Source organism: Drosophila obscura, unplaced genomic scaffold (genome assembly GCF_018151105.1).
Source record: "Drosophila obscura isolate BZ-5 IFL unplaced genomic scaffold, ASM1815110v1 contig_30, whole genome shotgun sequence".
Taxonomy (NCBI): Eukaryota; Metazoa; Arthropoda; class Insecta; order Diptera; family Drosophilidae; genus Drosophila; species Drosophila obscura.
The window spans coordinates 1,334,944-1,357,922 of record NW_024542818.1 but is presented as its reverse complement, the minus strand read 5'-3'; the positions used below and the strand labels follow the sequence as shown (position 1 = coordinate 1,357,922).

The following is a 22,979-nucleotide window of genomic DNA, read 5'->3' as shown; positions in this document are numbered from 1 at the left end:
ATCGTAATTTAATGTTTATTTTCATTTTCGGAGACATGGCCTTGACTTTCCAACTCCCCGTTTATCCCCATTCGTATGTTTTATTCCAAATTTCGTTGCACTTTCCCATGAAATGCTGCCACACAGTGCAGCCACGGGGTGGACTGTGCTACGCCTTGTTGCATGTTCAGAAGTTAAACAGAAATCAATTGGGGACAGCATTGATCCACAAGACAAGACTCGACTCGACTCGACGCAAAAGGGATGGGATGGGGCATGTGGCATGTGGCAGTGGCAGGGGCAACTGCATTGCATGACAATCAAATGAAACGTCAAACGTTCGTTACTGTTGCAGTTGCTGTTTGCTGTTGGCTGTTGGCTGGTGGCTGGCTGCTGATGTTGTTGCTGCCACAGTTGTCGCTGTAGTTGTCGATTGTCATAGGTCAAGTGTAGCACAGTAGAATTCACTTTCTTTTAGATACACACACACACACACACACATACAGACTTAGAGACGCCGCAAATTTGCAGTGAAAGTGGACGGGGCGGGCGTCGCCTTTGTGCCCCCAAAAATTTGACCATAGCACACACTGCTTCTGCGGTTGGGGCACAACAATGCCATGGGGCATGTTAAATTTGTTTTGGTAGTATTTACCAAAAGTATTTTTGCCCTGACAATGCGACATTGTGCGGCACCGAACAAATGAATTTTCCATTTCAGTTTTTCAGCGTTTTTTATTTTTTTTTTTAGGTCTGCTTCACAGTTTTCTCACCTATCGACGCCCACGCCACGCTAGCAACTAAATTCCGGTCTGCAACACTACTAGTTCTGCAAGTCCTGCAAGTCCTCGATGGTGTCTTGGCCACAGCCTCAGCCCCAGCCGCCAGATGTCGCCCTCGGGCGGAAGCCTGCGCATGCGCATGCCCATGCCCAGATACAGATACTCGCACAGTGGTCGTGGTCGACGACGACCCGCAGAGATTTCCAAAAGATTTCCAGAGCGCTTATAAATTTCCACAATTTGTTCAGGCGACGGCCGACTTTGAAGTGCCACCGCCAATAAATACCCATAAATATATCATCAATATTTTCGTTTTTGGGCCGCCGCATGCACTGGGAGAAAAAGAAGGGCGCAATGCCGGATGCAGATTGAGATTTGAATTGGTTCTCATTCATGAAAAAGTAGTGCAATTATGAATTAAATTGAAACCCATTCATTATTTTCACTCTTTCATGAGCGCATGCACTGGCAAAAATTGAAGGGAAATATTCATAGAGCAGTCTTAAGCGGAGATTAAAAAAAAAAGGGGGGTACATACATATATATGTATATTCCAATTTATTCAAAGAAATATAAAGACCGGAGATACATGGAAGGAACTGCTGGGAGAGCGAGCAATGGAATGAAAATTGAGCAACTGTGAGAATGTGTGTAATGCGTGTCAGGTGCAAATCTCGCAAACGATTTACTGCTCTCCAGTGGGAATACACAAACAACAAAAAATACAAGAACATATCCATTTATGAAAAATTCCCATAGACCATTCTCTGAAATGATCTCGTTTCCATTTTCAGTTTCCCTTCTATTTTCTGGCAGTGTAGTACATGATTCTGGCTTGGCGCATTCCAACGATTGGCTGGCTGCTGTGCTTGCTGTCGTCTGCCACTGGATCCAATGACCATGGCAATGGCAATGGCAATGGCACGCACTCCACACGACGATGAACAGTGTGGGATGAGTGGGGGGTGTGGAGGGAGCAGCAGAGAGCGCACGGGGCAAATGCAATTTGCTGTCATGCCAAAGTCTTGACCAAGTGCCTGGACACTGCTCATCAATTAATTGCTCTCTGGCTCTGGTCTCTGGCTCTGGTGTCTGCCTCCAATCTGGTCTCTGCTGCCGCCTGGGGGCGTTTGGCTGCTGGTGCGTGAGGAGTCTTGGGCAGTGGGTCGTCGGTCTTCGGTCGCTGCTAGCCCGCTGTTCAAATTATGGCCGCGCCATTAAAAGGAAATCGAAAATGTTGCACTAGTTGTTCGGCAACCAGCGACAAGCCATTAAAGGAAGGTCGAAACCAAAAAAGCTCAACCTTGGGGCAATCCGATTTGGACCACTTCGGCGTCTGGGCAGACCAGTCTCTCACGCATCTACGGTTTCACCTAACGCCACACCAGCAGTGACCCACATCCCCATCGGGCAACCCATACCATCCCATCCCAATCCCCAATCCAAATCCCCAATCCACAACCCATCGCATCGCATTCAATCCACTCGTAAATCACAGAAGAAGCGGCAGAAAACAAGATTGGAAATTAATTTTTATGCATCTCTTGTCACATTTGTGTTAATCAAAACATTATGACTGCGTTTTCTTTTATTAATTGGACAACCACCTCCATCTCCATCTCTAGGCAGCCAGGCAGGGAGTAGCAGCAGCAGAAGCAGAAGCAGCAGCATTAACTGAGGAGAAGCATTACCTGAGGAGCAACACCTGTGCCAATGCCAGTGCCAGTTCCATCTGCATCTGCTGTAGCTTGCTGCCCACCAAGCAAATTAAATTTATTGCGTGTGATTTTGATAGCAGAAAAAGACACAGAGACAGAGTCAGAGTCAGAGTCGAAAGACAGGCCACAGAGATACACACAGAAATATTGCGTCAGTAACTAATTTGTTAGACGGCGGTACGAGTATAACGGGGCGCCAGATTCCCCGCCCCAACTCCAAGACCAAGTGCACCTCCGTCTGAAGCTCAGCAGCGGGGGAGGCGCTGTCCACGTAGGTAGTGAAAATTGCATTTGCCACAGAGACTTCTATGAGAGAGTGAGACCATAGAAAAGGCTTCAACTATGTGTGTGTGTGTGTGTGTGTGTGTCTGTGCGTGGCATGGCGTGGCGTGGGTGGCTGCTGCAACTGCTCCCAAATTAAGTGACAGCCCAGCCACGAAATTGAAAATGACTGTGAATGCGTGTCGTTAATGGGTTTGATGGTGGCATGGCCTAACCCCTGGACCACAGACTATGGACCATGGACCATGCACCATGGACCAGGTACCAGTCTTATGGCTATCCATCGAAAGAGAAACTGTTTGTTTTTGAGGGGGACTTGCAGCAGCGGCACGGGGAGCAAAGCCATTTGCATACACGACTGTTGGAAAAAACAGCAAAACATAAACGAAATTATAATTGAACAAGACAGAAAAATGAATTCTCATTTACTAAAGCGATTAAAGCGATTACATTTTACAGATGTAGTCGTAGTTTTTGTAGAGAAAACACTTTTTAATCAAAAACTGATACTTCATTGGAGTTGAAGGAGAGACTGAAAAGAATTGGATATTCATTTGAAATGTTCATTTTTATTATTTTTATACTCGCAGTATTCCAAGTCGAAAGTTTCGTTTTATTTTGTGCTTTTGTCCATCATCGCTGTCAACCGTTGCAGGTCATAACGGAGTAATGTCTATGGCTCTATATCATTGAGGTCATCCATGAAGAGAGTGGCACGCCACTTGCGGCGCTTCGCTCTGAGCTCCTCTGCGGCCTTCGCCTCCTGTTGCTGCCGCTCCCGGAACTCAGCCCATCGAATCTGAACATCGAACAGGCCGCGATGCGGCTGCAAGATCGGCAACATTTTCCGAGGATCCGGAAAGTTGCGTATCACCGATGTTCCATCCAAAATTTGTCGCTTCCAGAAGGCCTTGACCAGCGGCAGCGGTGGCCGGTCTGTGCTGCTGTTCCTCAGTTGGAGGCCAAGGCGTGGCCCTCTGGCGACGGTCTGCGATGTGGCAAGGAGTACCTTGCGGATGGGCATTCCTCCGAATGAGCGGCAGTTGTTTGACATCTTCCGCGAGTCGATTGAACGTTTAAAGATTAAAGTTTTTTTTTGCAACGAAAAATTCGGAATTTTTTTTGTTAATTTTGTTATTTTTTTGAATGGTTTTGAATTATTTGATTGAAATATGCTTACGGGCATAGTGATGTGTTAGAAATACTTCGAGGTGTTTTCCCGGATTCATTTGATGTCTGTTTCTCCTATTAACTTCGGTCTTTTAAATCTGTTAGTTTTCTTTGTTAAATACACGGAAAATGCAACGCCCCAACGGCACTGGAAGGCTCCTTTTTGGAAGTTCACACTGAACGGCGCTCTGATATGGGAATTCCTACAAGTACGAGTATGTTTAAGAATTCCCTGATATTATAGGCTACAAATAAACGAGCGCCTGACCTTTGTAATAGAAATTCCAAGTTCCAAGTCTCACTATTGTTGTAACAATTAACAGGCATTCCCATGGCTTCCCATTGCAAATAACAGACACTGTAATTTGACCTTGGGAATAGCCAGAGACTTAGATTTAGCTATAAAATGGGGAGAAGGAAAACTTAAGGAAGACATTTATGAGACTTGTTTCTCGCTGGTGTTTCTCTTGATAAGGAAATGTTTCCTGTGATTCCTGTGGTTGCATGATGCACAGATCTTTGGTTATTCAATCACCTGAATATATCGGTAGGGGTACTCCAGTTGTTGACATTCGACTGCGTTGACAGTTGCATTTCCCGCCCATTAACGAAATGCGATAGTGCCGGCAAATAACCAAAGGAAAAATACCCGAGATTTTGGTATGAAACTGAAAGCCAATGTCGATAGTGTTGTTGCAGTTGTAACAACTGTTGTTGCTGCTGCTGCTGCTGTTGCAGACTTGGGTAAAAAGTTGTCCATTGATGGGGAGACCTGCAGCATAGAGACGGAGTCGGAGCCTGGCACCTTTTTGGACCACCAAACGAGCGGCAACGGACGACTGTCGGATGAGTGTCTGCTGCTGCACCGCATTTCAGATACATTTTGATAATAACAATCCCCCATCCCCACCTTGCGGGGAAGTAGATGCAATAATTCAACGTAAAGTGTTAAAATGTCGATATTAATTGTAGACCAACTAACTTTAGTGGCAGCGACTACTACTGGTACTAGTACGTGGTGGTGCCCCTCTATCGCTTCGCATTTAAATAAATTGCGATTATGCTGGCAAATGTGGCAGCATCAGCCAACGAGCCACCGATCCTCTGGGTATCCACATGATGGTGCCTCCTTTGGTGGCTGGTTTTGTGCCGCTAATAATATTTATCAGTGGCTCTCATTTGTTGCCCCGGACATCAGAGAGCGAGGACACGAGGAGGAGCAATCGATGGCCAATAAACCACAAAAAAACAAAAAAAAAAAACAAACCAAAACCGAATCGATGGCTAATTGCGCTGCCTGGTGCTCCCTGTTAACTTGGCTAATAGCTGGTTGCTTGGCCATTTGGATGGTCTGGAGGATTGTGGTGTGCATCCGCTCGTCAGTTTTCGTTTTCGGTTTTCCACATTGTTTTGTGTGGCACATGCATATTTATTTATTTATTTATTTATCCGTAGTAGCTCTGGAAATCATGCAAAAAAAAAGCCTGCGACATGCAACAGCAACAAATGCAACAAAAGCACACGACGGCGGCGACGAACGGCTTTTAAATCGAATCTCAAATCCAAAAAAAAAGCTGTTAAATGCAGTTGAAGAGCGATTTTTTACTGCCACCCACCCCCCCAAAAACCCATCAAACAGCAAAGAAAATGTGAAGGAAAATGCATTGGAGAGTCACAAAAAAGAGACGGGAAAGAGAGACACAGAAAGAGAGAGAGAGAGAGTCATGGAAAATCTGTTTAATATTTTCCCGCGCGCACTCACGCACGACGTGGGAATTTTCGTTCGAGACTTTGAGTCTTTGACTTGTCCCCCGTCCCCAGTCTCCATTTCCATTTCCATCTTCATCTACGGACTGCGTTTTGCTTTTTGCGAGATGGATGGATGTATCTTAAAGTTTTGCTGGCATGCAAAAACGACCGAAACATTGAACCTTTGGACCTCATAAGCTTGGGGAAGAGATATCCATAGATATCCATAGCTGATATCGGCAAATGGGTTTTTTCTGTTATCCGAACGATCTGATCTTTTGACCCAAAAGTAAGGAAGGAAGTGGCATAGGAAGTACAACGGAATACCAGGGAATGGGTATGGAAAGAGGAAATTTTGAATAATGTCAAGAAATGAATCATGGTTTAGTAAAAAAAAATATTTAGGTGTAAATCCTAGCGATGCCCTCCAGTCACAGTCAACATATACACCATTTGCTTCCACAAAATTCCCTAATTATGAAGGGCATTCTATTCTAAACTCCTGTGGGAGTTTCATAGCTGCATAACTGCATTTAACAACTTTTTTTTTTGGGTTTGAGATTTGATTTAAAAGCCGTTCGTCGCCGCCGTCGTCGCCGTCGTGTGCTTTTGTTGCATTAGTTGCTGTTGCATGTCGCAGCCTTTTTTTTCATAGCAAAATAAATTGAGAAACTGTTCCACATGCTCCACATATTTCTAACACATCAATATGCCTGAAAGAGAAAATATACATATTTCATTCGAACTGAACAACTTAAAACCTCAAAAAAGGAAAATATACAAATAATATACGAAAATATTATTTTTGGTTAAATTTTCGCAGTTTTCGTTGCAAAAGAAAACTTTAATCAAAACGTTCAATCGAGTCGCGGAGGATGACAAACAACTGTCGCTCATTCGGAGGAATGCCCATCCGCAAGGTACTCCTTGCCACATCGCAGACCGTCGCCAGAGGGCCACGCCTTGGCCTCCAACTGAGGAACAGCAGCACAGACCGGCCACCGCTGCCGCTGGTCAAGGCCTTCTGGAAGCGACGAATTTTGGATGGCACATCGGTCATACGCAACTTTCCGGATCCACGGAAAACATTGCCGATCTTGCAGCCCCATCGCGGCCTGTTCGATATTCAGATTCCATGGGCTGACTTCCTAGCGCGGCGGCAACAGGAGGCGAAGGCCGCAGAGGAGCTCAGAGCGAAGCGTCGCAAGTGGCGTGCAGCTCTCTTCATAGATGAACTAACCGAGCTGGATTGATGGGTGGAGAGCGATGATGGACAAAAGCACAAAACAAAACGGAAATTTCGACTTTTAACTTCTATAACATCAAATATAGATCAAATATCACTAGATGTCCCTTCCTGCTCCTTACCAACAGGAAATGCACTCTACATAAATCTCTAGAGTCAGATACACCCCACACTTCATTCAAGGGGAAAACCTGTTGCCTGGAAATAAGTTCCCAAAAATCCAACAAACACAAAACTTTCCCCAAATTTGGATCTGAAACTTCCTTCCCTTAACGAAACGGAGTGGAATGCTGCAACGTTTAATCACAAATCAACTTTCACGCCCCCCAACAACAAAAAATATGAATTCCCCCCGTTGGATCTGTTTGAGCGCTCACTTAAAGGTAAAGCCTTTAAGCTTTAGGCCACATTAATCCACAATTACTTTTGTGGCCAACAGAGGAGAAAAATGACTCAATTTAAATCAATAAAAGGGCGCAAGGGAAAACGTGCCCCCACAATTGGTACGTGGTACGTTGCAGAAACAGAAACAACCAAATAAAAACCCACCGTCTGAATGGCCGCATAGTCGTACGACGAATGCCAGATCAATGTCGACTGCTGCTGCTGCTGCTGCTGCGTATTGTAGTGGAGGCGACGAGCGTATTGCCTCATGAATATTTTCCAGATTACATAAGCCATGGCCTCCTCCTTAAAGATCGATGCAGCGGGGCAGCCGTCTACTCCTCCGACGTCTCCTTCTCAAAGATCGAGATGCAGCAACGGCGGGCAGCAGCAGCGTCCGATGCACATGCAAATTATATGCGTGCCAGGAAACTGCCGGCGGTGGTGGTGCCGCCAATCCATCGATGCATCGACATCCGAAAGAGAGACAGAGATGCAGGAGTTGCTGGAGAATTGGCGGATGGAGGGTCCCCTTTTTCGAATGCGTTGCGTTTATTGTTTTCATAAATAAGGAAAATCTTTTCAAAAATTTGTCGGTTTAAATTATTATTATTATTATTACGAGTATTACGAGTATTACGATTCCTCCTCCTCCTCCCCCTTCTTCACTGCTGTGTCTGCAACAACAAAAGGCTCACGAAAGAGACAGAGATTCACTTCATTTTTCACTCTGAACAAAACAGCAAATCCACATAAAAAAAGGGGGAAGGCACATACAAAAGGAAGGCACTGTGTCTCTCCCTCCCTACCGTCTCGTGGTGGCTTTTGGGTTGATTTTTGTGTATTATTTTTAATATTTATTTACATTTTGTTGCATTTTTTGTTGTTGTTGTTTTGTTTTTTTTTTTGCATAACGCGCACAGGTCACGACGGAAATCGTTGGCTGGCAATTTATCAATACAAAGTTTGTACTCCACTGTACTCTGGCAATGGGGGCCTAAAGGTAAGAGCCAGATTCAGATTCAGAGTTGGACTTTCGAGGTTCCAGCGCCAGTCCAGAGCGAGGGCCCAAGAAATCACCAAAACTGAAAAAGCGCGCACAAAATTTCGTTCAGTTTTTCAGTTGGATTTTCCTTTCGTTCGAATAGTTTTTTTGTATGTTTGTTTGAGGCCTGCGTTTGCGGCAAGCGCTTTGTGGCAACTAAATTGAAATGAGGTTCAGCTTATGGGCGAGGGTGTAACTCACAGATACAGATACAGTTACATATACACCTATACAACAGAGAGGCAGACCCATCCCATTATTCCTATCGGCCATTTCCACGTCACAGCCATTTGCAGGCTTCAATGATTTTCCCCCATGCGTGCGAAACGCTTTGAATGAATGCGATATTTGGCTCCCTCCCTCTTCCCTCTGCCGTCCACCACTCGTCTCCGCTTTATTCCGTTTCCCTCCTCTCCCACAATCGTCTGTGACTCAACGAACGCTTCGATTGAATGGACATGGACGGCACGGTACGGCAGGGTACGCTCTCGTGGATCATCATCAATGGCAAACACACACACACCGCACCCACAATTATCGGGTGAATTTTTAGGATATCAACGCTTTGACATACGGTTTGTGGCTAAGTGTTGCAAGAACCACTTAAAAACAAAGACAACTTTTAATTAAGGTACCTTAAAGAGTACAAATCAGACCATTCGTAAAACAGAACTTAACTTTTTCCTCATTTAATCATCAGTTGTTCTGTTTTTCCCAAGTTTGGTTTTAGCTTTAAAGCTTTTAATTTCCCTGTCTTTAATTTTAAGTTTGTGAAGCCATTGGAAACGAACTTTAATTAAAGATCGAAAGATCTTATAGAAAGTGTTGATTAAGTAATACTCAGCCAAAATGTGTGCACAACTTGCATTATAATCCTTAAAGGAGTCCAAAGCAATAATTTTAATTATTATTTATTATTTATTATCTTATTATCTTAAGCTTTTTGTTATCTTTAATCTATAAATCATAGAAAAAACCCTCTGCTCAAATGTTAGTAAATATATTTCCCATTTAAATTCAAGTAATTTTTAAAACAAGATCATTGTTTTCTTATAATCCCAAACAAGATCATTCATAAAGGAACTCTGGAATACCAAGAAAGCGGTTTCCTTTAAGGGTAAATAATTACTCTTAAAAAATACTTCACAGGGTACATAATTGTTCGACTTTTAAATCACAAAAATTCCCCTTATAGCTTTTGTTAGTCAGTTGTGTTTGTCGTGTCGTGTGGAGGTCTGTTTTATGCACACAGTGCCATTGCTATGGCTATTGTGTGTGGCGGCTCCACCGTCATTTCTCAGTTCCCCCACAAATTGTGGACTATAAAGCATTGAGACATCTCTGCAACAAAATTCTGCCTTGAACTTGGTGGCAAGTTCTCTCATTTATGGTATATGAGAATACGGGTATATGGCGTTCTGTTGCTCGTAGTTTTTTCTACTTTGTCGGTGGATAAGTTTATGCCTTTTTGGACAGGCATTTGTTTACGGCTGCTTCAAACTTCCCTCAAAAAGACACACACAGAAACAGGGTTCAGCTAAAAGCGCTAACGAGGGAAGACCATCCGGGGAGCTATGGGGGTCCTTTCGAAGAGGTTTCGATAATCGGGAACATGCGATCCGTTGAGTGTTGTTTATTCTTCTTTCAGTTTCATAAATCTGGAAGTTTGAGTGGGAACCTGAGAATAAACATTTGTCCAGAGGATAAACAATGGCTTTGGGGGAAAAAGACACCCAAACAGACTGCCAGACAGACATCCAAAGAGTGCTATAAATATAAACATTAAGTGCCCTCTCCCTTCTCCCTGTCATATTTTCATTTGTAATAAGAACATTACGAGACCGTACTGCTGCTGTTTCTGTTTCTTGGGGCAATAAATACTCGTTTATAAATTTGTGATTAAGACTATTAATATTTCCGCTTGCCAGCGAATCAATTAAAATCAATTAAATTATTAGACTAATGCACAACCTATGCACATGTGAATCATAGTAGAGTCGTGCTTGTGATTTATATCGGAGTCATTCGTGCGGTCTTTAATTGGGGGTTAACGATGGGGGTTAAGAGAGCCCTTTCAAATGAGCTTGCTCATTCCTCATTTGAAATATTTTAAATTCTGACAGCTCTCTTGAGCGGAACACCCACTTTTTTCAAAGAAAGAAGTTCTGCGCCAAGAGAGAGTCTTATTTCTTCGGGATAGTCCGAAGACAAAACAAGATATGTGATTAAACATTTGTTTGTCTCATATTTAATCAATTTGTTTCTTTAGTTTTGTGGATAATTCAGTGTTAATTCCTCTACAATCTCCCAATGTCATCATCAAATTACCTATTTTTGTGTGGCGTGGCACTATGTTTGGCTCATCTAAATCTGTTTACTGTATTAGAAAACTCTTTGATATGCACTAAGCATACACTGCATTCCCCCTTCATACCCCTTCCCAAACCCACGCTACGTGCCCTGGCAGCCTAAGATCCGCATAGTTACCCTCAACAATACACAAAAATTTCGAAATCGCACAACAAATAATTGCCAAAAATCAACTAAAGAGTCAACTTTCATAAAATTTGATTTGAACATTGAGGAGGAGACCCCACAAAAGCTCCACCCCCCACCAATCCGTCCGTCTGTTGTTGGGAATTGATAACAGGGCTGCAAAATGTGGCTAAATGGTAAATGTTATCCAAACTGACAGCCACAATCGCTCAACGCCAACTATTTTGACGGAGGGATGAAGAGTGCCAGAGCCAGAACCAAGCCTATGTCTCCCTCAGGTCGATGGACACACCTTCCCGGTCGGTGGAGTGTTTATGGGGTGGTTTTGGATGGCACTAGCGCTAGCGGAAACGGAACAAAGCCTCAGACTGCCTTTTGGCGTCTGATGGAGAAATTATCGCGAGTCACGCAAATGCAAAAGTTTTCTAACCCTTCTGGTGGCGCCCTCGATTACCAGGAAACAGAAAATTAGCCAAGAATTGCGGCAAAATCCACCGAAATGATTGTCTTTAATTGAATTTGCAGGCAGACACTGAAACAGTGAATGATTTTTAATTGAATTCCAGTTAAAAATGTTACCCAAAATCCCCAAGAATAAGAGAATGACGTGACCCACTTGGGACCCCCAATTGGTTTCCCGTAATACTCACGCGACTGCGGCGACGCGCCAGGCGCTTTTTAATCCACTTGAGCGCCCCCTGGCGACGGCGTGCAAAGGACATGCTGCAGTGCTGCCAGACGTCGAGGACGAGCAGCAGGAGGCGGTGCAGCCAGACTCCGACCTGCTGGCGCGTGGGCAGCTCCTCCAACATTAAACGAACGAAAACACTACACAACCGAATGGCGGGCGGGGGCACCGCGGCAGGCAATTAACATAACACTTTTTTTTGTTATCGGGGGAACAGAAGTTCTCCTGGGAATCGGCAGAGAATATTTACTGCGAAATTTCACTTTTCACTGGATCCACTTTCGGTTGGTTTGGGGGTGCTAAGGGAGGCGTGTGTTCCCTGCTGCCGGTACGCGGACGGACTGCTGTTTCTTCAGTTGCGTTTGCGTTTGTTGTTTGAATGAGAATGCGGCCGCGTTTGTCAGCAAAGGCGACGATGGCGACAGCGGCGCTAGTAACACGGGGAGAGACAGAAAGAGAGAGAGAGAGAGGGCTCACACCGAGGCCGGCACTGAGACTCAAGCTGAGACTGAGAGTTGCAATTGCGATTGTCACCCAATGATACTCTATTGATAACCTGTCAGGAGTTATTATGATTCTGTATAGAGGTTGGAAATGGGCGATATGGACGTACATAGGAATGTACATATATATTTATGTGTATTTTATATATTCTTTCACAACTATGCCAAAGCAGATCAAAATCGTATTAAAGATGTCATACATACCATGAATTCAGAAGGGTATCAAACCATCGGCTTTGCTGCCGCTTTGTTTTATTTTTCTGTCGCCTGGTCGTTTTGTTTACACATATTTTGTGTGGCTAGCGTGCGTGTGGTTGACTGCGAAACTACATAAATAATGCAATAAACCGAACAAAAAACCGAAACTGAAAAATCGAAGCTGAAAACGGGGTTTTTTTGCAGTCAAAGCACATCGCGCACTTTAACGCCCTTGTGTTCACCGCGCCCTCTCTTTTGTATTAACTGACGCTGCGCCGCTGCAAACTTCTCTGCCCAAAAACTGTAGCCTAGCTGTGCACTAAATTTGACTGTCGGCAGTCAAACAGTAACGGCATCTACTAGCGGCAGAGGCTCGACAGAGGCAGAAAACGATAGCAAAAGCAACAGTCGGTGAAGGCGAAGGTGTTAGTACTGCTCGTGCTGTACATGTGTAGGAAATGCCTGGCCTAGGTACAGTGGTTGCTGAAAGGGTAAAAAGTGGATAGGTGTTGGAGTGGTTGGTTTATCGTTAGTTTTTAACTGAGTAAATAAAATAATACAAGCTGGATATGGGCCATGACCATAATTGAAGTCCCCATATGGTACCGAGATTTATTGGCCCAAATTAAGCCCCCAATTTACGTCATCGACGGGTACAAATATAAAATTCTAACATATTCTATGCAATTGAAAAATGTTGCATCGATACATTCCACTCTTATTAAATTCAATCCCACTGTGCTTTGCATGTGCGTGGGCGTTTCTAGACAATTCTCTGAGAAGAAGAGCAAGTGCAAGCGCCGTTATCCTACTTCCAAGCAAATGGAAGAAGGAGAGGAAAGCAAACACAGAAACAGAAGCGGAGACAAAAGCCCACATCGGATAAATGTTGTTGTTGTTAGTGTTGCTGCCTGTCAGCGTTGTTGTTTACTTGCTTGGTCGCGTTGCCAATGCAATTTGTTGCTTCTTTCGTTGCTGCTCCTGCTATTGCTGTATTACGGTTATTTATTTATTTATGCTAATGTTTCTGCTGCCGACGACTGCGCCGCTGCAGCTGCAGACGCTGACGCTGCATTTGCATTGTTTAGAATGCGAACAACGAGAAAGCGAGAGAGAAGCAGCAGCAGAGGCAGTACAGTAGGAGAGAAGCAACAAAAATACGACAACTACAGCTCACGCGACAAAAGCACATAAATAAAAAGAGAGAGAATTCTTACTTCGGGAGCCGATGCTTTTGATACCCTTCTAGAAAGAACATTTTTATGGTAGTCATAGGATTTGGTGTTGCGATTTTGGGGGTTACAGATTATGTATACAGACAATAATACTGTTCTGTTCAACTATTTATACCAAAGAGCTTCAAAGGACTTAGCAACGGGAAACAAACATCTGATAAATAACGTAATTTCCCAGGAAAGTGTATCAGAAGTGCTCTCATATTGTAATTGTTTGCTTGTACGACATTTCCGTGATCTCCCATGATACACTGAGAAACGAGAAAGTTGTTGCACAGCTCGTTTACAATTTGGAGCTCTTCTCATTGGAGAGAAATTGATGGACAATTCTCAGCACGTTCGCTCAGCTACATCCATATTTCTCCCTTTGATGGACAGCTAGCTAGCTGTTTGTCTGATCCCCAGGCCCCATATTCATTTGTGGCACCTGTGAAGCAGATGTCGCCGATCAGTACGGTGGGATCCACATGAATTTTGATGCTCATTCATGGAAAACAAAGGTACGTTGGACAAACCTTCTGCCTGGCACGGCTGGCTGGGGAAATAAGAAATTTGCAGTAGGTAATCGGAAGCAGTAGGAACAATGAATGAGAATCAGTACCATTATTATCTGAGTAAGTTGAGAGCAATGAGAAAATAATTTTAATTTGGACTTGGGTTTTTTAAATATACATACATATGCTTCAGAGACCGTTTGAGAATATGTTGAATGGGAGAAAGAAAGAGATGGACTGCCTGTTTTGTTTTTTGTTTTTGTTCTTGCCTTATTTCTTGATCTTCATTTCATTGTGATGTGTGCTTTTGTTTCTGCTTCTGTTTCTGTCTCTACGATATTCGCACCTCACACACACACACACACACCTTCTTGCAATATTGGTTCATTCCATTGCTCTTCTATTCTTCTCTCAGGAGCAGCAACAACAATAGAGCAGCACTTGCTCTCTCGCTCTCAGCAAATGCTAAAAGCGACAAACGGGACTCTTGCTGCGTAGTTTCTGTATTTTTTTCTTGCATCGCCAACTTATAGATACTCTACATTTAGTGATTGTTTATGTGTGAATGGATGTGTATAGAATTTATATAAAAGTTTAAACTTTTTCAATTTTCGTTATATCCCAGCGAAAAGTGTGCTACTGATATATATGTAAAATTGATGGACGTTATACGATTGACGCATAGCTGTATTTATTTTGATAATGGATTCCGTTGATCTGAACAAAAGTATTGAGGAGACCGTTCGCTTGGTCCTCAGCAAAGAGGAGCTGGAAAGGCAGGCGCGCATGATCCATGAGGTGAAGAGCATTCCCAAGTCGGAATCGTGGAGCTTTGAGAGTGTGGGTGGCTACTTTATGCCCACAGAGGACATTGCCAAAATGCCACTGGCTCGGCAGGAGCAGATGCTGGTGCGCAACCTCATCTACGCCTTCTCGGGCGTACCCTCATCTCACATCAAGCCGGACGCGAACATCGATCAGATCGCAACGATGCAACAATTGGATATAGCCAATGTACGCTTTAAGATCGATGAGGGATTCAACTCAGCCTTTCGAGCCCTGGCCAACGACTCGCTGCCCCTGATCGGCCACTTCATCAGTGTGCAGAGCTTCGTTGAGACCACCAACATGACGCCGAGGAGCGGACGCACTAGGCTGGCCCTGGCCGCCGCCTTGGGTGACAAACTGCAGCAGTACTACGACTTGCAGTCGAAGATGGAGACGGAGATGCAGGAGCGGAAGCTCTCTCTGAAGGATCTGGTGCGGCAAGTGCGTCCCTGGATCACCATCCTGAAGGTGTTCTGCTCGATGGGCCTCAGTGCTCGCGGCAAGAAGACCAGCGCCCAGATTCTCACCCATTTGGATGAGATCTATCAGCAGCTGAAGCCCAGCGATCTGGAGCTGAAGGAGCTCGTGGATCAGGTCCTGGACACCGTCAGCAGCGTCTACATGAAGATCGTGCAACTGTGGACACAGAAGGGCATCATCTACGACATGCAGCACGAGTTCTTTGTCGAGGATTCGGAGCGTTCCAATTCCATGAGCAGCACCCTCCTGGCCCCGGAGCAGTGCTGCCACGCCTACTGGGAAAATCGCTACACCCTACTGCCGGAGCGCCTGCCCGATTTCCTGCACCCCCTGGCAGCGGAGATCTTCCATGCCGGCAAGTACCTCAATATCCTGCGGCAGTGCAACGTGAAGCTGACGCTGATGCAGACTCCACTCAAGTACAGTCCCAAGGAGCAGGCCCACGTGGAGATCATTCGGAGCAGCTACGCGCTGCCTGGCGAGAAACTGCTGGAGGTGCTGAAAACGGAGCACCACCTGGAGAAGCATCTGGCCAATCTGCACGACTACTTTCTGCTGCAGCAGGAGGAATTTGCGGAGGCCCTGCTGGCCAACTGCCAGGAGCATTGGCATAGCAATGTGGACCGCATGATACCGGAGATGCTGCAGAGCCTGCTCACGGAGACGTTGCTGACTATCCAGGATGATCCCTTCAAGGAGCTGCTGCGCTGCCAGCTCAAGGATTGCGATGTGGCCACCCAGCTGCAGAAGCTGATGACTCACGAGCACGGAGAGGATGACAAGAACGAGGGGAGCACCACCAGCGAGGATGATGGAGAGCCCTTGGAGGAGCTAAGTCTCTCCGGCTACGAGGCCTTTGCCCTGCGCTACGACGCGAAGTGGCCGCTCAGCCTCGTCCTTCATTCGGAGCCGTTGCAGAAGATACAGCTGCTGCAGCGCGTCCTCTTGTTTCTGCGCTACGTGCAACGCCAGCTGTCAGCGCTGTGGCAAGCCCCGTCCGAGGGCAATACCTTCATCTCGCAGAACATTCGCACTGCTGCGCTGCGCCAACGCATGCTGGGCAGCATGATTAACCTGGAGCAGCACATCACCCAGGACATCGCGGAGCCGCGCTGGCAGATGATCAGCCTGGTGGCGGACAAGGGCCAGCACATCGACGAGCTGATCGAGCGGCTCGCCATCAGCCTGGAGGAGTGCCTGCGCCTGGGCCTCCTCTCGGGGGCCATTGCCTTTGTGCGCTCCCTCTTCACGCTCGGCCAGGTGTGCCTGAACTTCTGCGGCTTCGCGGAGACTCCGCTCTGTGACGAGAAGGCCTTCGATGAGGGCGTGGGCGAGTACGAGTCGGAGTTTGGCAACTTCCTGCAGAGCATCCTGGATCTGGTGCGGGAACTGGCCAGCTCCACCAGCAGCACCAAAGTGGATGAGCGTGAGTCCTGCCAGCAGTTGCTGCTACGCCTGGAAGCCTACAAATAGCATTTTTGTTTCTAGTTTTAAATTTGGTTTACGTTTCGTTTAATGCTTTTTTTTTTGTGCCACAGAATCAGCGTAGCATGGTACACCTGGTATCATGCCACCACGCCAATGATCTATGTATTTGTTACCCACACCATTGCCAAATTAGCCGTGCAAACAAATTTGTAATGTGCGCCCAAACCCAAAGCCAACACAAATTCAGGGACCCTGTGGCTGGGTTTACACTAAGTTTTCTCAATGTTTCGGCCATATTGATCTCACTTTTGGTTACTCAGAAGAAACTTTGGCACTGCTTAGACTACCAATAATTTCAATAAATGCTTGGAACCGACTTTGAGTCCGTCCTTAAAAGTGTGATTAATACCAAAAGTATCTGCAAAGATCCGTCAAGTCTGACATATATAATTATGCGCCAATTAATGTATGGAATGGACCAGTTTTAATATATTTACTTGTACTAAGAAGTATTTAAATATAATGCGTATGATATTAGATACATAAGATAGTACGATATATTTGGAAATAATATTATTTATACTATAAAAATGTTGTATGCTGCTAGGAGTTTATTGACTTGAAGAGGTTACACATGTACTATATCCTATCAAAGGCTATCAAATTACCAAGAAAATCTTACTTTACGAATTTTTCCATCGACTTTAGCTATATCTTTTTACTCTCTCCTGGATTTTATACTATTCAAATTTCCATTCCCATTATATCCACTCAAAATTAGTATTATGGGAATTTTTAAGCATTTATTCTGAGCCAAAATTAAAGTTAATTAATTTTTTATTTTATTTTTTTGGGCACAGAAATGTAAATCAAATTTATTTGTTTATAAAGCAATGTTAGGGCTTATATTCGACTCCGATTTTTAAGAGCTTCAAAGCATACATATAATCATAGCCATTGACTAAAGTTGTCTGTGTATAAAGTATCTATGATCTACAGCTATAGTTTAAAGCAAAGAAACTCCCATATATTCCAACGGTTCGAGCATAGCCCTAGTGTAAACACAGCCATTGCTCGGCATGTCGAACCTACTTGTGGCACCTGCAATGCGACTGCACTTTTGGATCGCTTCGGCCCCATTATTCGTCGGCTGCTGCTCACAATGGGCGTGAATAATCGATATATAGTATGTGTGTGGTGTGGCTGGTGGTGCTGTGTGGTTAATTCCTGGGCAGTTGCGGCGCACACCGGCGGCTGCTTATGCCCCGTCACGGTGGGGCCACGGTGCAACAAGTGTGTTGGGGGGGCAGGCGCGGCGTGTGCAACGAAATGCAGCGATTTGCATAGCATCGTAAATAATTTTAAATGGCGGTAAACAGATTTTGATGCAGTCTCCGTCACCGCTGGCACTGCCTGCCCCACTGTCTTGCTGCCAATTTGAATTCAAAGGCCAATTGTTATGTAAATGCACCTTGCCACAGTTGCAGACGCACGCAATGCGAGGCACGGCGAGGTGTGCATGAAATTTGTAATAATAAATAAAAGGAAAATGCGAATGCGAATGCGAACCAACGAGCCAACGCGAGAGAGAGAGAGTCTGTCTGTCCAGAAATCACTTAATACTTATCGCTTTAAGGACAACAGGTGGTCCCAAGCCACAGCCCCTGCCACAGCCCCACAGTTAAGACCCATGATGATGCAACAGTTTTCTGGCCAATAATAATGCACTCGAAATTATGGTAAAGTTCAGAGATACATTGCTTCCGAAATGTATATGATTATCCGCTTGCGAAAAATGATGGACTGCCCGCAGTCCATTTGCCTTTTACTCCACTTGCAGCCCAACTCCACTCCCCGACCCCGACCCCAACTCGACCCGATCAGAGGCTCCCCACTTATGTGTGGGAAATCCAACAGCGAATCCGCTGATGATGATGGGTTACATGAATGGGGGGGCAGGTTCATTAAACCCATGGCACGCCCTGCAGATGACTTCATTTGTGTGTGCTTGCCTGCGCCTGCTTAGAAATGCCATAAACTTGAACCCAATACAGCAAGCGGAAGCGGGGCTTCAGGGTTCACTAGGCACCCAAAAATTTGTACGAGACTTTTTGGCAAAACCAACAAGAGTCAATCAAGCGAGACGGCAGAGTTCAGGGTTTCAATTGGGTTAGCTGGAAGGGGGTAAACTCAGGGTAAACTCTTGAATATTAGCAACATTTATGAACAATAAAATACTTCTGGGCAGCAAAGGATAGAGTAGAAGGAGTAGAAACCTACTCCGATGTGTGACTCTTTGTGTCCGTGTTGGACTGCAGGGCTTCTGCCATCGCTGGAACATCACTCGGACGTTCCGATTCCGGTTGATTGCTGTACAGGAACTCATAGCCAAATTGGCACTCGTAGATCTCCATGTTTTTCACCTTCTCCTGGTACCACAGCAGCCGATCCGTGTTGCCGCCCAGCGACTGATCGAGCAGCTGGCGACGCTGCCGTCCCCGCTCCAGGAACTCTATGTAGTCGATGGGCTTGAACTCGTTGAACATGTTGAGAATCTCAAAGGAGTCCTCGGCCACCTTCTCATACGTGTCTGCCATTTCCATTTCGTGCTTAATGCGCTCCTGGATCATTTCGCTGCGCTGCAGGTCTGGCACCTCGGCGGGCAGGATGCGCGAACGGATGGTGTTGATCTCGCTGTCCAGCGTGGACAGGAGCTTCACGTGCGACTCCTTTTTGGCTGCCTCGTAGCTCAGCTGCTCCTTCTGCAGCGCCGTCTCGCGGGCCAGCTTCTCGGGATCCATTTGCTTGCGTGACATCAGAATGGTCATCATGCGATTGAGATTCAGCTCGTCCCAGAGGACAGCCATGCGCTCGTTGTAGGCCAATCCAGCGGTAGGTTTGCTGCTTGCACTGCCAGAAGATTCAGCATTCAGTTGGTTGGGGAGGGGCAGAAGGTGATGGCTGGACTTACGCGTTTTCCTCTTCGGCATCCGCCTGTCGCTTGCGGCTGTTCAGCTGCTCCTCCCGCTCGATGCGCTCCATCTCCTTGCGCGTATCCTCCTCGGCCTCGCGCTTCGCCTCGATGATGTCCTTGTTGAGCTCGTAGTACTTCTGCTCCCAGGCCTGTATGCCAATCTTGCGACGCTCCTCCTTCAGCACATAGTTCATCAGCTTCTGCAGCTCGTTGTCCAGCGGCACATCGAAGCTGTGCGGCAGCTTCACCATGCGAATGCTGCTGTTGTAGTCCCCAATGCCCAGGATCTTGTACGGCAGCGAGGGTCGATGCTCGGTGATGCCAGTGATAATGCCACCGCCCAGTATCTCAATCAGACAGGCATCATCGTCGCGAGCTAAGGGATTCATTCGCTATTGAAATAAATCCCTCGAGACAGAAAGACAGAGAGAGAGCGTTCAGCTTACCCAGTATATCCCACGCCTCGAGTATGCCATCGATGCGGGTTATGTAGAGGACAGCGGGACGCGTTTCGCTCCAGGAGACGGCGGTGAGGTCGCAGGGTCGCTTCCGCCAGAAGATCGCCGAATAGGGATAGTCCTCCTTCCACAGGGCGAACACAGTGCGCCCAATCGAGACGAACAGCTCCGGATAGAAGGGATTCTTGCGCACACACACCACCGGACCATCGTGCACCATCGCAAATTGCACCGAACTGTTGACAATCTCCTTGGGATCGGCCTCCGTGTACATGCCCAGCCATTCGACGCGATTAATGTGCCCATAGAAGGTGGACACGATCATTGACTGGCGCAGCGTGGGCGGATTCTTGGGCACCAGCGACGTCGGATAGTTGGCAGGGCTCTCCATGATCATCTTGGGCGGCGGTGTGCGAATCGAAAACACCGATGTGTCCGCTATGATGCCGGTCAACGGTTCATTGAAGTACAGATTGTAGGTGGGCTTCACCATCTGCGCCTTGATGGGCGATTCGCTTTGGGTCAGCTCCTTGGGCAGCAGACGTGTCCGCATTTTGTCCTTCTCCCGCTTGGAGCTCGGCTCCAGATTCCAGAAGCTGACGGTGCCATCAAAGGCGCACGTTATGAAGAACTTGTGCTGGACGCGTGTGTCCGGATCGGTGTACACCTTGCCAAAGTGATTCAAGTAGAACTGCTTGCCCAGCCAATAGAAGCCGGTGATGGCGCCCTTGGGCGAGTTCTCCAGCGGCGATATGGTGGCCGGTGCGATAACCACATCCTCATCCAGCTCTATGGTCCAATTGAGAAAGTCCCCAATCATTGTGCGGTACTTGGCCTGGGCGGCCGTCAGGTATTCCTCCTCGTCCAGCCGCTCGCAGCGTCCCTGCAGATCCCATATGACCACCTGTCCGTTCTTGCAGCCGCCCAGCAGCAGATCGCCATTGAAGGGACAGAATGTCAGCGCTGTCGTCTCGATGGGCGCCTCAAACTCCAGTTTGTAGTTCAAATTATCCGCAAAGCTCCACATCAGCACAGGATTCGGCTGGAGGACCGCCTGCTGCACCCAGTCCACCTGATTGGTGGCCACATTAATGGTGGCCGGTGTGCTAAACGCATATGAGACGGCAATCAGTCCAGAGAGACGCGGATACCAGTCATAGCCGGCCACAAATCGCTTGTTGCTCTTCGAGATGTTCGCAAAGCAAATGAACTCCTGCAGGTACTGATTGGTGTACTGCGTCACCTGTTTGTTCGAGATGAGCAGATAGTCATCGCTAAAGAGCGAAAGAGAGTTCCATTTCGTTCGGGATAAAGCATAGAGCATAGTGCAGGGATTACACCCACCGATAGCTGTCGATCTGATTGAAGTCGAGTGTGTTGAGCAGCAGCTTGATTTGCTCAGACATTTCGGGTGGCGGCTTCACGGGCACCTCTTCGTCCGGCTCCACGGGGCTTGTGGGCTTTGGCAACTTACCCTCTTCCTCCTCCACATCGGTTTCGTCCAGCTCCAGATCTGTGGTATGCAAGGCAGAGATTATTAGCCCAGTGATGGCTCCCCCAATCGGCCCTTGCCGATTCACTTGCCTCCTTCATCGATCTCGTAGAGATACTGCGACCAGGCATTCGAGGGGAAAGTGGGATTCGTTTGCTGCTCGCGATGTATCAGTGCCGGGGCGGACTGCACGGAGACGGTTATGCGACGACGTGTCACATTATCGAATTTTATATTCTCATTGGGCAGCAGCTCGATGACACCGTCACGCACATCCCTCGCCATGCGATAGTCAAAGGCCAAATGCTTGGGCTCCTGGATGGGGTACACGCTCTGGATCTCCACGTCTATGGGCTCGTCCTTGAAGTGCTCCACCAGGATGGTCATCTCGTTCTCGGTGCCCTGGCTCACCCAGCGGCGGGGCTTCTTGCGCAGGCGCCGCTGCATGCGCCAGCGCTCAAAAGCCTCCATATTCTGAATGATGCCCATCGCCGTTTTGGTATCCTTGGGGTTGGAAAAGAAGATGAAGGGATCGCCCTCGGGTGGATCTTCGTCGGCCTCGGTTAGAAGGGGACAGAAGCCGATCAGCACGTAGTTGTCCTGATTGAAGTTCTTGAACAGCTTCATCAGATCGATCACGTTCTCCAGCTCCTCGAAGAGAATGTCCCGCAGATCCTTGAACGTCACCTGCTTCCAGGGGAACTCCTGCGTGACATTGAGACCCACCTCGATGTGCATATTCTTTTGAGCGTTCTCTCTGCGCAAAGGGAAGAGACGAGAGTGAGTGGCCCCCCCGTCATCACCAAACATCTTGCCACTAACGAGACCATGACCTTCTGGCAGCTGGGCAGCGAGAGGAGCGTGCGCCAGGACTCGTGGACATTGTACAGCTGCCGCAGATCACCCACCAGCTCCTCATCGGATTCGGGCTCTATGAACTTCTTGAGATATGGCTTTGTGGGCTTGGCCGTCAAGGGTGTCTCCGGCACACCTCCCTCCGGCTCTGCCGGTGGCGTGCCGGCATCCATATCCAGTGTGGTACCAGAACCAGCCTCCATTTTCAATGTAAGCCTTCGTAAGCGTTCGTTCACACCGATTTGTGTTTTGTTTTTGGTTCAAATGTTTTCTCTACTGACAAATATCAACTGGAAACCCAGTTACTGTTATGGCAATGGCAATACAACAGGCAGTATGACTGGGGCATGCGCGCAGGGCAGGCAGTGTATACAGTGAGAGAAAATGTATTGAAAAGTGGCACTACGAGGAGTGGGAAATTTTCTAGAAAATTGATACTAATAGGGAAATTAATTGGATTTTCAGACTTTCTACATTTTTCAGCTGATTTTTACG

General features: G+C 46.7%; 3 protein-coding genes across 5 annotated transcripts in view; 1 reads left to right on the top strand and 2 right to left on the bottom strand.

Annotated features, from left to right (window-relative positions):
* The window catches only part of LOC111068805, a 63,347-nt gene extending 50,934 nt beyond the window's left edge, over nt 1-12,413 (bottom strand). The window contains exon 1 of one of the 3 annotated variants that reach the window (XM_022358540.2): nt 12,247-12,413. In XM_022358540.2, the coding sequence (XP_022214232.2) occupies nt 12,247-12,249 (3 nt within the window). In that variant the 5' untranslated portion in view covers nt 12,250-12,413. Of the gene's footprint in view, nt 1-7,475; nt 7,534-11,501; nt 11,900-12,246 lie in introns of those variants that run through there. The other 2 variants (XM_022358537.2, XM_022358539.2) reach the window with 2 other exon arrangements.
* A 2,187-nt stretch (nt 12,414-14,600) lies between these two features.
* LOC111068806 (gamma-tubulin complex component 2 homolog) lies at nt 14,601-17,196 on the top strand. Its single transcript, XM_022358542.2, has one exon. The coding sequence runs from the start codon at nt 14,672-14,674 to the stop codon at nt 16,748-16,750; it is 2,079 nt and encodes a 692-aa protein (XP_022214234.2). The 5' UTR covers nt 14,601-14,671; the 3' UTR covers nt 16,751-17,196.
* A 1,714-nt stretch (nt 17,197-18,910) lies between these two features.
* Nucleotides 18,911-22,774, bottom strand: LOC111068767 (dynein intermediate chain 3, axonemal). Its single transcript, XM_022358479.2, has 6 exons — nt 22,452-22,774; nt 21,722-22,386; nt 21,482-21,650; nt 20,126-21,411; nt 19,677-20,055; nt 18,911-19,615 (listed from the first exon to the last, which is right to left on the bottom strand). Exons 1-6 carry the CDS (start codon nt 22,685-22,687, stop codon nt 18,982-18,984), a joined length of 3,369 nt encoding a protein of 1,122 aa, XP_022214171.2. The 5' UTR covers nt 22,688-22,774; the 3' UTR covers nt 18,911-18,981.
* Nucleotides 22,775-22,979: the final 205 nt, after the last annotated feature.

What these genes read in the sequence shown, in the direction of transcription:
- LOC111068806 (XM_022358542.2), top strand. Translation starts at nt 14,672, where the DNA reads ATGGATTCCGTTGATCTGAACAAAAGTATTGAGGAGACCGTTCGCTTG.
- LOC111068767 (XM_022358479.2), bottom strand. Translation starts at nt 22,687, where the DNA reads ATGGAGGCTGGTTCTGGTACCACACTGGATATGGATGCCGGCACGCCA. An exon ending in CGAGGCGTGGGATATACTGG is followed by an intron (nt 20,056 to 20,125) that starts GTAAGCTGAACG and finishes TGAATCCCTTAG; the next exon opens with CTCGCGACGATGATGCCTGT. An exon ending in GATGCCGAAGAGGAAAACGC is followed by an intron (nt 19,616 to 19,676) that starts GTAAGTCCAGCC and finishes ATCTTCTGGCAG; the next exon opens with TGCAAGCAGCAAACCTACCG.